The sequence below is a fragment of the Pleurodeles waltl genome, chromosome 6 (genome assembly GCF_031143425.1).
Source record: "Pleurodeles waltl isolate 20211129_DDA chromosome 6, aPleWal1.hap1.20221129, whole genome shotgun sequence".
Classification (NCBI taxonomy): domain Eukaryota; kingdom Metazoa; phylum Chordata; class Amphibia; order Caudata; family Salamandridae; genus Pleurodeles; species Pleurodeles waltl.
Window position 1 is genome coordinate 37,544,036 of NC_090445.1, and position 12,259 is coordinate 37,556,294.

Sequence of the window (12,259 nt, forward strand, 5' to 3'; positions counted from 1 at the left end):
CTACTCGATCACCCAGAGCATACCCAGTACAGTGAAAGTGGAGGGCAGGAAACCATGGACACATCTGTCAGGTGATCGACTGGGGCCTGCTTTGTGTCAAGCATCGCCATCCTTGGAGGGAGACTTAGAGGAGAAAAAGAGAAACAAGGGTAACAACGTCTCCCCACAAAGCTGATCTGTCCCCCGGTCGTATTTGATAAAAACCTATACAATATTACCAACCAGAATTGTGTTGCTTCTTCTTTCCTATTCTGACAACAGCTCCGATTATTGCAGGGGACATTTTCCTTGTTTGGGCAAGGTCATTGGTGCCCATGCTATGCCATTGTCTTCTCTAGTGAAGAAGTGTGCTTAATCATGTTTCCCTGTGTGATCCTGGGCAGGTAGATGGCTGATACATGCTGAGAACCTGCTCAGGGCTCTTCCCTAGCTAGTGGTCTAGAAAAAAAGAATTCTCTTGTACACCCCAAGGTTAAAGTGACTGAAATGCCAGAATCTAAATGGTCATTCTCGTAACTGGTTTTGCTTCTTTGTCTTGTAATCATTGTTAATCTGTATAGGTCATGTCCGAAGTAAATATGCAACCTGTTACTAAGTGGCTCTCACTTTATTTCTTAAGGAGACTCCATGTACCATCCCTATTTTCATATCACATATAGTCATATTAGAGCTGCACCACAATCAACCATTCCACAAAAAAGACCTATGAAATTATGCAACACATTCTAATGAAATCCAGATCTTAGTTGTCAATCAATAAGCTTTATTCGGCCAGCAGACCATCAAAGCAATCAATACAAAGATAAATTATCATCATGAATAAAAACAATACAAATCTACCATGAGCCAAAATAAAAAAAATAAAATAAAATAAAATCCCTGATTACCCAAACTTAAAAATCAGTTAAGATCAGTGTTTATATAAAAATTACGTATACGCCATGCCGCAACTAAATACTTGCTTGCTGCATAAATTAACACATTTGAATTGTGACTTTTTAAGATCCTCAGAGCTAAGGCACATTTCCTTATCTTCAATTCCCGGCAGATTTTACGGATCCATTTAGACCTTGGGACTAGGTAAGCAGAACAAAAAAACATAAAATGTTCTACTGTTTCTGGGGAATTGCCACACAGAGGGCAAATATCAGAAGTGGTATTGGATCCACATCTGCTCTTCAGGGTCATCAATGGTAGTGTCCCAAAACGGAATCTGGCATACAGTCCTTTGCCTAGTAGGTCAGGTATTATATCTAGGTATGGTTCGAACTCTGGGTACCATTTAAAATCAGTAAAAAGATTAGTTAAACGACCATTGAATTTGTGAGAAATGTAATTGTTCCGTATATAGGACCAGTAAGCACCCTTCAATACTTTTACATGGGACTTCTCAAGTTGATGGGGGTTCTCCCATAAGTCTCTCAATCCCAATGTAAAATACCAGCTAGATACATGTTTAATCCATGGGATGGAGGTGGAATTAGAACATTTTAACAATTCTAAAAGTGAGGACTTATATACGACCAATTCGGGGACTATCCATAGCCTCACCCAATACAACAGAGGTCGTAAAATAATTAAGTCGGCCATTCTTTTTAGCCCTAAATCTAGAAACAAGGGGATTAATGGGGTGCTAATGGGGCATGCCGATAAGGCCCTTGCGCAGCTATTCTCGATTTTAGTTATTCTACTACTATCAGAGATGCCCCAGATCTCTGCACCATAGGCAGCAGCGCCCTGCGCCTTGGCCACATAAATCTTTATTGCTGGAGATACAGCTTTGGCCATTGTGCTCCTATAAAGGCGCAGTATGGATGCTGCCCGATGTTGCAAGAGCCCAGCACTCTTGCTAACCTGTTCCTCCCAATGGAGTGAATCTGTAAGCCTCACACCCAGGTAATCGATGGAGCTAACCTGATCCAAAATAACACCGTCTAACCTTATAGTGCATTTCTTCTGAGAACCAGAGCGGAGCACCATCAATTTGGTTTTCTTCAAGTTCAACTCTAGACCAGAATTCCGACAAAATCGATTACATTTATCCACAAGGATTTGTAAACCCATAGGGGTTTTTGAGATGAGTAGGGAGTCATCTTCAAAAAGGAGAATAGGAATTTTCTGATCGACTAAAGTAGGAGCATCATTCTGACATGCCCTTAGTTCTTGCACCACCTCATTAATAAATAAGGAGAACAGGAGTAGTGCTAGCACACAATCCTGACGGACACCCCAGATCTTAGTTATTTTGCATCTCATTAAAAGAGAGTTTTCAAACTTTGCTGAAAACATTGTGGCTAAAACTTAAGTGTTTCAACTTCCCTTATATCACAGAAATATCCAGAACTCTAGAGCAGTAAACAGGGACGGCTCCTCCATAAAGCCGGAAGAGCATTGCCCCACTAATTAAAAAACCACAAGATAAAAAATAAAATGGTAATAAACTTTATTACCATTTTATTTTTCACTAACTCGGCAAACCTGCATCCCGAGCTAAGTATCGACACAGTGCAGGCTGTTTGTGGGTGGCAGCAGCAGAGAGCAGTGGTGGGCTGCGAACTTTACGTTTAAGGTGCGCACGTCTCTTTGGCCGTCTCTCTTGTGTCGGACAGCCAGACATGCGCACTTTAAACCTCTCAACCCAGGTGTCTTAGATAGCTCGGTTGAGAGCAAGCACAGGCCTCCAGTGCCCTTGGGAGCACTGAGAGAGCTTGCTCTATCCAATCCTGGTGCTTCTCTCATGCTGGTTAACAGCATGAAAGAAGCACCAGAATTGGTTAGGCGAGTTGGTTTGGCCCGCGCTGGAGGAACGAAGAACACTGGGTCCGGAGAAAGGACGTGCAGCAAGGTAAGTATTTTATTTCCTTTTTTATGCATTTTATGTGTGTACGTATTACCTAAATCGCCGACATGCATTACATTACTGTTTTAAGGTTAAACATTTTAACTTTAAAATGATGATGTAATGCATGTCGGCATGAATTTAGTTAATATAATTTTGCGAGTGAATACACCCACCCCCCGCCTGCCCCGCCACCCTCCATAGCTGGCGGCCTCCACTGGCAGTAAAGAGACATCACAGTTGAAATATGACAGCTTGGCACATTTGTGTTTCTTACCTTGAAGTGCACCCTCATGGCAGCAGTGGGCGTGGTGACCATTAGGGGGTTAAATTTACTATTCTAACTTCACTCCTAGAAGGGCTGAAAGGTAGTAATTTTGAATTGCAGAAAGTGCTGACCCGATGGCACAGCTCAGGCCAACAAAAAAAAAAACATAGGAATACCTACAGGCCCTGGCATGTAAACTGCCTCAAGTGACTCCTTTCCTTCCTCTATATGGTCTTTAGTCCTCCACATAAACTGAACAGGAAGTAAACTCCTCCCCTCAATGTTGGGAAGTGACTTTAAAACACATTGCCCCAGTCAGGCAGCAATTCAGTAACTCACAAAAATAAAAGTGAATTTGGATAATTTGTTTATCACTTTTGGGTAGCACTGATGATTTTAAAGCTAGGCTAGGGTGGGCGGAACTCACGGAGTTCTACTCCAAGGAACTCAACGGACTAATATAAAAACTCAGTGAGATTCCGCGGAGTTACGCCTAGGCTATACACTGCTCCCGCTTCTCACAAAAGACCATCTTGAAAAAGAAACACTACATGCCTAGCAGGTAATTTTACTCTATATCCGCGATATCAACCAGCTGGTCACAGGATGCAATCGTATTCCTAATGCTCAGACCCCCAATCCACAAACTCACAATGACAAGAATTTAAGGTTTAAGGGCTCACAATCTGATACTAAGAAACAGCCATCGACCCTCTCGAAGTACACCATCATTTGCATCTCACCCCATGTTCACTGAGGCGTCCCCTTCTGTGTCACTACTGTACACCCCTTCTGCATCACAAAGAGTACTTACTTTGCTGGATCCACCGAAGAATGAAAGCAGGTGCTGCTTTGCGGCAGCCATCTTGGCAGCCCGCCGTTGCTTCCTCATTGACTTAGGCGAGGGAAGGCTCCAACCACTGCCAGTTGTCTTCATTTCCTTCTTTTTGTTTAAACCATCAGGCACCTCCAGACCATCCACTCGGTTCAGGTGGCTCTCACTGTAAGTCCTCCAAACCATGCTGCCACTCCCACTGTCTGCATGCAGACTGGTTTTTCTCTTCCCCCGTGCCAGGTTCTCCCGGCTGCGCTCCCCATCTGATTCATCACAGCTTTCATAGCCCAAGCACTGCAGGGTATCAACGCTCAGGCTGTAGGCTTTGTCGATGCGCAGTTCGGGTATCACCATGTCTATCTTGGCAGGCCCACCATCAGCTTCCCCAAAGAGCCCCTCGGAAGCGGCAGTGCAGCGGTCCGGTGCAACCATCTCCTGAGGCGGTGGTGGTGATAACATCACAGTCTCGTCCTGCGCCTCCATTGAAGCACCTGAGGGATTCCGCTTCCGGATGGCGGTTCGTTTCCATGGGATTTGGTCACAGTCACTAAGGCAGCTCTCTGACCCTGATTTCCGCAAAGGGCTAAAAGCTTTCAGCATCTGCAAATGCAACAAACAGAAAAGAAGTCAGAACTTGTATATTTCTTTACATCGGTCACTGGATTTGTCAGCTTCTTAGGTTAACACCTCTCAAGTCTTTTTTTCCCCTTCTCACCACGCATTCATGCCACTAGTGGCTGGGAAATGTGAGAGGTGTAGTTCTTATTTCCTATCTCCAGGGTACGTTAGACATAAAGGTTGTTTTAATTTCCTACCCTAGAGGGTGACCTGCTGCTGCTCCCATCTTTTACAACTACAATTCTTGGATAGAGAACTAATACACAGGTTTGCAGACTGTGCCAAAGCGACAGTTCTCATTTCTCACCAGCAGGGGGAAACAGTGACAAATCTAATTATCCAAAATAGCTGTGGACAGAAGGAAGAATTCTCCACTAGTGGGCTGCTCTAACTTTAAATGGAGTCCACTAGAAGTTCAGGGGCCAAGCAGTATTCTATAACAGCGCATGGGGTTGGGGGATTTCAGCAAGTTGTACGTAGCATAAATGTTAGTGGCAGTTCCAAAGCCCTTCCACCCGTCTCTATCTGCGGTACCCTTTGCAGTAATAACCCAGATATACAGCGGTGCTTTAGTTGAGTGGGTGGAGACTGGTACTTATTTCCCTCATGAGACATTTCCAAAGAGCAAATGAGGGAAAACCCACAAACAAGAAAGGAGAAGGAAGAGAAAGAGGGAAAAACCATCCCCAATGGAGGAACCAGATAGAGTGAGATGAAGGGGCAGGGGATGTCTGGCAGTGGATTAAAGAGACAGAAAGTTGACTGAAGACTGTGCAGGCTTAGTACTGGGTGAGCGAACATTTAATAGTGCCAGCCAGGCTTCTGAGCAACACTTCGAGCACCAGCCAGCAGGTACCCATCACTACTGGCTGAAGGGCTCTGCCCCCACCTTTTTCTAGGAGAGAAGAGAGTCTGTCAGGCTGAACAGGGGTCAGCCTGACAGACACTCTTCTGGTTGAGGTCAGACATGCACTAAATGATCAGGCACCTGGCTGCCTGAGCTGAACTTTGCCAGGCTAAAGAAGTCATGGCTCGCTCCTGTGGGCATGACCTCTTCAGCTTGGCAAGGGTGCCTCAAGGCCCTCTCCCTCTTGGCAAGGGGTAGTGTCACCAACTGCCTCTGACCTGGGCACTTCAGTTTTCAGCTATGAAGGGCCCAGGGCCGAGTGTCAATCAGTGACACCTCGTCACAGAGTGGGGTGGGGTCAGCAGTCTCAATGACCACCATCCAACTCTGTGACGAGGGTGGGCCTGCTGACCTTAGATCAGCCAATGAGGGAAGGCAGCAGATCCAACCCTCCTGGGACCTCCGAGGCTTCCCTGTTGGAGCTGCTGCTGTTGTTATAAGTTTTATGTGTATTTTTATGTTAGGTGCATGCATGTATGAATGTATGTGTATTTGTTAGTGAGTATTGTGAATGGGTGCGTGTGTGAATGAATGGGTGTGGTAGTGAGGTTTATGTGTGGGTGTGTGCCCCCCACCAAACCACCCCCTCGTTAAATTACTGACTGCCACTGGCACCAGCACTCAGTATCGTACAAATGAAGCACTAATATACAGAGATCTATAGAGCAGGGGCTGGCAACCTTTGTTTGTAGCAAGAGTTACTTATGCTCAATGAAAATCATCTGGAGCTACCAATATTAAAAGTTTGAAATAGTGATTGCATCAGACAAAATTATATTAGGGCCCCCCCCCATGCAAGATTCCCAGCAGTGATGACCTCAGTCAGTGAGTCAGGGAGGGTCACCAGTTGTAATGTCAGAAAATGGTTGTGTCAATAAGGAATGCCTCGACCAGGATACTACATAATAGCCACACCTGCAATGCCCTGGCACCAAGGTCATAATTTGAGAAATTAGCCTCCTCAGTGCAGCAAAATGTATAACTTAAATACAAGATGTGGATATATTTTGCAAACTCAGCCATTTGTGTCCAAACATCAGCATATGGGTTCTGAAAATTCACACATTTTCATCTTGTACACACGCTTTTCGACCTTGGTATACATATGTTAATTCAACCAAACAAAAGCTTCTAATTTAGCGGGCTGGGCTGCACGCAGGAGAGCTACTTAGAAGTAGATGGAGAGATACCAGTAGCTCAAGAGCTACTCGATTGAAAAGCTTTGCATAGATGAAGTGGGGAGGACAAAGAGGAAGAGAGATGGCAAAAAAAGAGATGAAGAGAGAAAGGGATGGCGGGGGAAAGAGCGAGAGAAAGAGGGAGAGAGAGAGGGGTGGTGGGAGAAAGAAAGATATATATGTATTTATCTTTATATATATATTTCTAGCTATAGCTAGAAATATATATATATATATATATATATATATATATATATATACATATCTCTCTCTATATATATATATATATATATACATACAAACACACATATATATATATATATACATACATACACAGACACACACATATATATATATATATATATATATATATATACGTATATATATATATATATATATATATATTTATACACACACACACAAATATATTCTCGCTGGGTGGGGCACCAACTGACCAGTAATAGAGCAGAGACTATTCTCGACTGCCCATCATCAGACATAGCTGCCAACAAGTGCCATGTGCCAGGCTGACCAGGGCTCCCCACCATCTGTATTTTGTCTAGAGGCCCTTCTCTTTCGGGGGCCACTGGGTTTCATTCCTTGTGACATCAGACAGGCCTCTCATTGCCACCAGATGTGTGCTGGGTGTAAGGTAAGAAACAAGGCATAGAGCCCACTCACGTGATGGGCAGTCACCACTCCCTTCTGTCAGACCAGTGTCCTGGGGTCGGCGCCAGTGGGTGGTCAGCACAGATGGACTGTGGCACGCCTGGCATCAAGACTCAAGAGGCCATCAAAAGGAATCAAAGGTACACTCTGCCCAGGAACAGGCCAAGAGATAAACCCAAATAAAACATTCCACTTTGTAATGTTTACTAAAGTGACATGGGAATTGTGCAGAAAAAAATATATACTGTAGCAATTCCTTGTTTGAATGTATCCTGCAATCTGTCTTCAATATAAACATGAAAAATAACATATTCGTTTAAAAAACATTCTTTGTTATTTCACAAGTCATTTGATTGGTATGTTAGTGTATGATGGTACAATAATGACCATTTACACAACACACCATGCAAACTGGAGTCATTGTTATATTTAATAAGTGTTAATTACTACCTGTCCTTATAGAATGAAAGTTTGACTTACTCAAGCAAGGACGCACACCTACGCGTTGCTGGTTAAGTATGAATGTTTTCAGCAGGTGGAATTCCCACTGCACCAGTGCTTAATTTGAGACGGTGGTTTCCTGTGCAGGCCACCGACGGTTATTTTTTAGGGCCAGCACATATTTTTTTGCCACAAGCATTTACTGGGAGCAAAAGACACATATTGGAAAGACGGAGGATGAGAAAAACAAGTGTCACAGATGGAGAAACTGCAGTAGTGAGCTGAAGGGCAGGGAGTGGCTGTAAATGGATTAAAGAGGCCCAAGATGGCTTCTGGATTACGCTACCTCAGTATTCCGTGTTTTCACATCTAAGTGCAGCAGCCCCGTGTTTAAGAGGAGGGCTCGAGGCACAAGCACGTTGTTATTTAACAATTAGGCACTGCACTGAACAATATAAGGGAATCTGGCCTGCACGCAAGGAAGACTAGAACAAATACGCCCCCCCCGCCTATTTTAGAACGACTGAGATATGTGGCATGCAGATTACATGCAATGTGCTGCAGAGGACACGTGATCTGACCGGTAAGATCTCCTAACCAAGTGCAATGACCACCTGAGCTAGCCTGCCAGTATAATATCCTATAGATCTCTACAGCAGATGCTGTAACCCCCTGAGCTATCTTAACAGCAGGTGCAGTTCCGCAGCAGGTGTAGCTGGTAAGATAGCTAGAGTGGTTAATGCTGCTACTGCCCAAGACGTAGGGAAACCCAGGTTGGAGTCATGAATCAGCCAATCACGCTTCTGCCAATGCGGATATAATTTAAGTACCATTCTATTAACATTACTACCAAACTGCAAGACTGGTAATAAGGAACATACAAGGGCCACAAATATGTGCTTGTATACCTACATAATTAAAAAGAAAGCGCTGCTAAGGAACGCGTTATGTTCTGTTATTGAGGATTTCTAACACACTATATTGCCTGAGCTTCTTGGCGCTAAGAGCGTCGTCTTCACATGAGGGCGCTTAAATCTGGGTTTTGCTTTAAGCAAAGATGGCACCCTGTGGTAATCCATAGCCAGCTGTTTCCAAACCAGCACAGCTAAGGATGCTGGGACTAGAAGGCCGATACTTCTGAAAGTGGGAAACTAGGTGTCTCGTTATTTATAGCGCTTAAACTCAGAAAAACAGTATGAAGCTCTATATCAAAGAAGCTATTGTCTTCAGCACTGTTGTTTTTGTTGTTAACAGCAAGGAAGATGTCCCCACGGAGAGCCAGGCCCACGGGCAGGCACCAGTCCTCCGGGACGAGGAAGGACACGGCTGGCCATAGATGAGAACAGACGGAAAGAAACGTTTCACGCCTTAGGCTCCTTCTGAGAGGCGGCCTCCCAGGGTGACCTCCAAGTGACTCACCCACCATTGTGCTCCGCTGGGGACTTTGGTATTTACCAAGGACTGTGTTAATGGCACAGTCTAAATATATCCACCCTCATCAGATGGAGGAGAGGGGCCTGTTTGCCTTCGCAGCGGAAATTCGATGTTTTTTTCTTGATTTTAAGAAGCTGTTTTGTAGCGCGTTGGCAGCAGAAGCTCGGAGCGTAATGCGTCTGTCATTAAGGAGAGTCGTGCCAGAGTATAGCTGTTAAAAAAGAAGCAACAGAGGGACGTTGAAACAACACCGTATAAAACATCTCTAGCGCTGCAAGAAACCCACAAACCACCACTGAGAGAACTGTAAGCCAACACACACCAGGAGTCCCCCAAGCGCAGTAATGTGAGACCGACCTCAAAGCCAAACAAAAAGACACCAAAACTGACATCTAGTATAGGATCCCTAGCACTGCAACAAACCAACTAACCACCACTAGGAGAACTGTAAGCCAACAAACACCAGGAGTCCCCAAAGCGCAGTAATGCAAGACCGAGCTCAAGGCCAAACAGAAGGACAACGAAACTGACATCTAGTGAAGGATCCCTAGCACTGCGACAAACCACCACTGAGAGAACTGTAAGCCAACAAACACTAGGAGTCTTACAAGACCAGTAATGCGAGACCGACCTCAAAGCCAAACAAAAGGACATTAAAACTGACATCAAGTAAAGCATCCAGAGTATGTGAGAAACCAACAAACCACCACTGAGAGAACTGTAAGCCAACACACACCAGGAGTCCCCCAAGCGCAGTAATGTGAGACCGACCTCAAAGCCAAACAAAAAGACACCAAAACTGACATCTAGTATAGGATCCCTAGCACTGCAACAAACCAACTAACCACCACTAGGAGAACTGTAAGCCAACAAACACCAGGAGTCCCCAAAGCGCAGTAATGCAAGACCGAGCTCAAGGCCAAACAGAAGGACACCAAAACTGACATCTAGTGAAGGATCCCTAGCACTGCGGCAAACCACCACTGAGAGAACTGTAAGCCAACAAACACTAGGAGTCTTACAAGACCAGTAATGCGAGACCGACCTCAAAGCCAAACAAAAGGACATTAAAACTGACATCAAGTAAAGCATCCAGAGTATGTGAGAAACCAACAAACCACCACTGAGAGAACTGTAAGCCAACAAACACTAGGAGTCCCCCAAGCGCAGAAATGTGAGACCGACCTCAGGACCAAATAGAAGGACACCAAAACTGACATCTAGTAAAGGATCCCTAGTACTGCCACAAACCACCACTGAGAGAACTGTAAGTTAACAAACACCAGGGATCCCACAAGCCCAGTAATGTGAGACCGACCGCAAGGCCAAACAGAAGGGCACCAAAACTGACATTAAGTAAAGCCTATGTAAGCACTGCAAGAAACCCACAAACCACCACTAAGAGAACTGTAAGCCAACAAACACCAGGAGTCCCCCAAGAGCAGTAATGCGAGAACGAGCTCAAGGACAGACAGAAGGACACCAAAACTGACATCTAGTAAAGGATCCCTAGCACTGCGACAAACCGACTAACCACCACTAAGAGAACTGTAAGCCAACAAACACCAGGAGTCCCCCCAAGCGCAGTAACGTGAGACCGACCTCAGGACCAAACAGAAGGACACCAAAACTGACATCTAGTAAATGATTCCTAGCACTGCGACAAACCACCACTGAGAGAACTGTAAGCTAACTAACACTAGGACTCTTCCAAGCCCAGTAATGCAAGACCGACCTCAAAGCCAAACAGAAGGACACCAAAACTGACATCTAGTAAAGGATCCCTAGCACTGCGACAAACCGACTAACCACCACTAAGAGAACTGTAAGCCAACAAACACCAGGAGTCCCCCAAGCGCTGTAACGTGAAACCGACCTCAGGACCAAACAGAAGGACACCAAAACCGACATATAGTAAAGGATCCCTAGCACTGCGACAAACTACCACTAAGAGAACTGTAAGCCAACAAACACTAGGACTCTTACAAGCCCAGTAATGGAGACCGACCTCAAAGCCAAACAAAAGGACATTAAAACTGACATCAAGTAAAGCATCCCGAGTATGTGAGAAACCAACAAACCACCACTGAGAGAACTGTAAGCCAACAAACAATAGGAGTCTTCCAAGACCAGTAATATGAGACTGACCTCAGGACCAAATAGAAGGACACCAAAACTGACATCTAGTAAAGGATCCCTAGTACTGCCACAAACCACCACTGAGAGAACTGTAAGTTAACAAACACCAGGGATCCCACAAGCCCAGTAATGTGAGACCGACCTCAAGACCAAACAGAAGGACACCAAAACTGACATTAAGTAAAGCCTATGTAAGCACTGCAAGAAACCCACAAACCACCACTAAGAGAACTGTAAGTCAACAAACGCCAGGAGTCCTCCAAGCCCCGTAACATGAGACGACCTCAGGACTACAGAAGAACATTAAACCTGACATCTAGTAAAGCTTCCCTAGCACTGCAACAATCCCACAAACCACCACTAAGAGAACTGTAAGCCAACAAACAGAAGGAGTCTTCATTGCCCAGCAATACAAAACTAACCTCAGATCCAAATGGAAGGACACCAAAACTTACAAGTAAAGCATCCCTAGTATTGCGACAAACTCACAAACCACCACTAAGAGAACTGTAAGTCAGCAAACACTAGGACTCTTCCAAGCCCAGTAATGTGAGACCAACCTCAAGGCCAGGTAGAAGGATGCCAAAACTGACATCTAGTAAAGCATCCCTAGTACTGCGACAAACCCACAAACCACCACTAACAGAACGCTAAACCAACAAACACTGGGACTCTTCCAAGCCTAGTAATATGAGACAGACCTCAGGATAAAATAGAAGGACAGCAAAACTGACATCAAGTAAAGCATCCCTAGTACTGCAAAAAACTCTCAAACCACCACAAAGAGAACTGTAAGTCAACAAACACTAGAAGTCCCCCAAGCCCAGTAATGTGAGACCGACATCAGGACCAAATAGGAGGACACCAAAACTGACATCAAGTAAAGCATTCCTAGTACTGCAACAACCCAACTAACCACCACTAAGAGAAC

General features: G+C 44.8%; 1 protein-coding gene across 3 annotated transcripts in view; it reads right to left on the reverse strand.

Moving 5' to 3' along the window:
• The window catches only part of LOC138299121 (regulator of G-protein signaling 3-like), a 351,262-nt gene that overhangs the window by 220,230 nt on the left and 118,773 nt on the right, over positions 1-12,259 (reverse strand). For all 3 annotated transcript variants that reach the window (XM_069237165.1, XM_069237163.1, XM_069237164.1), the window contains exon 2: positions 3,922-4,542. In XM_069237165.1, the coding sequence (XP_069093266.1) occupies positions 3,922-4,542 (621 nt within the window). The remainder of the gene's footprint in view (positions 1-3,921; positions 4,543-12,259) is intronic.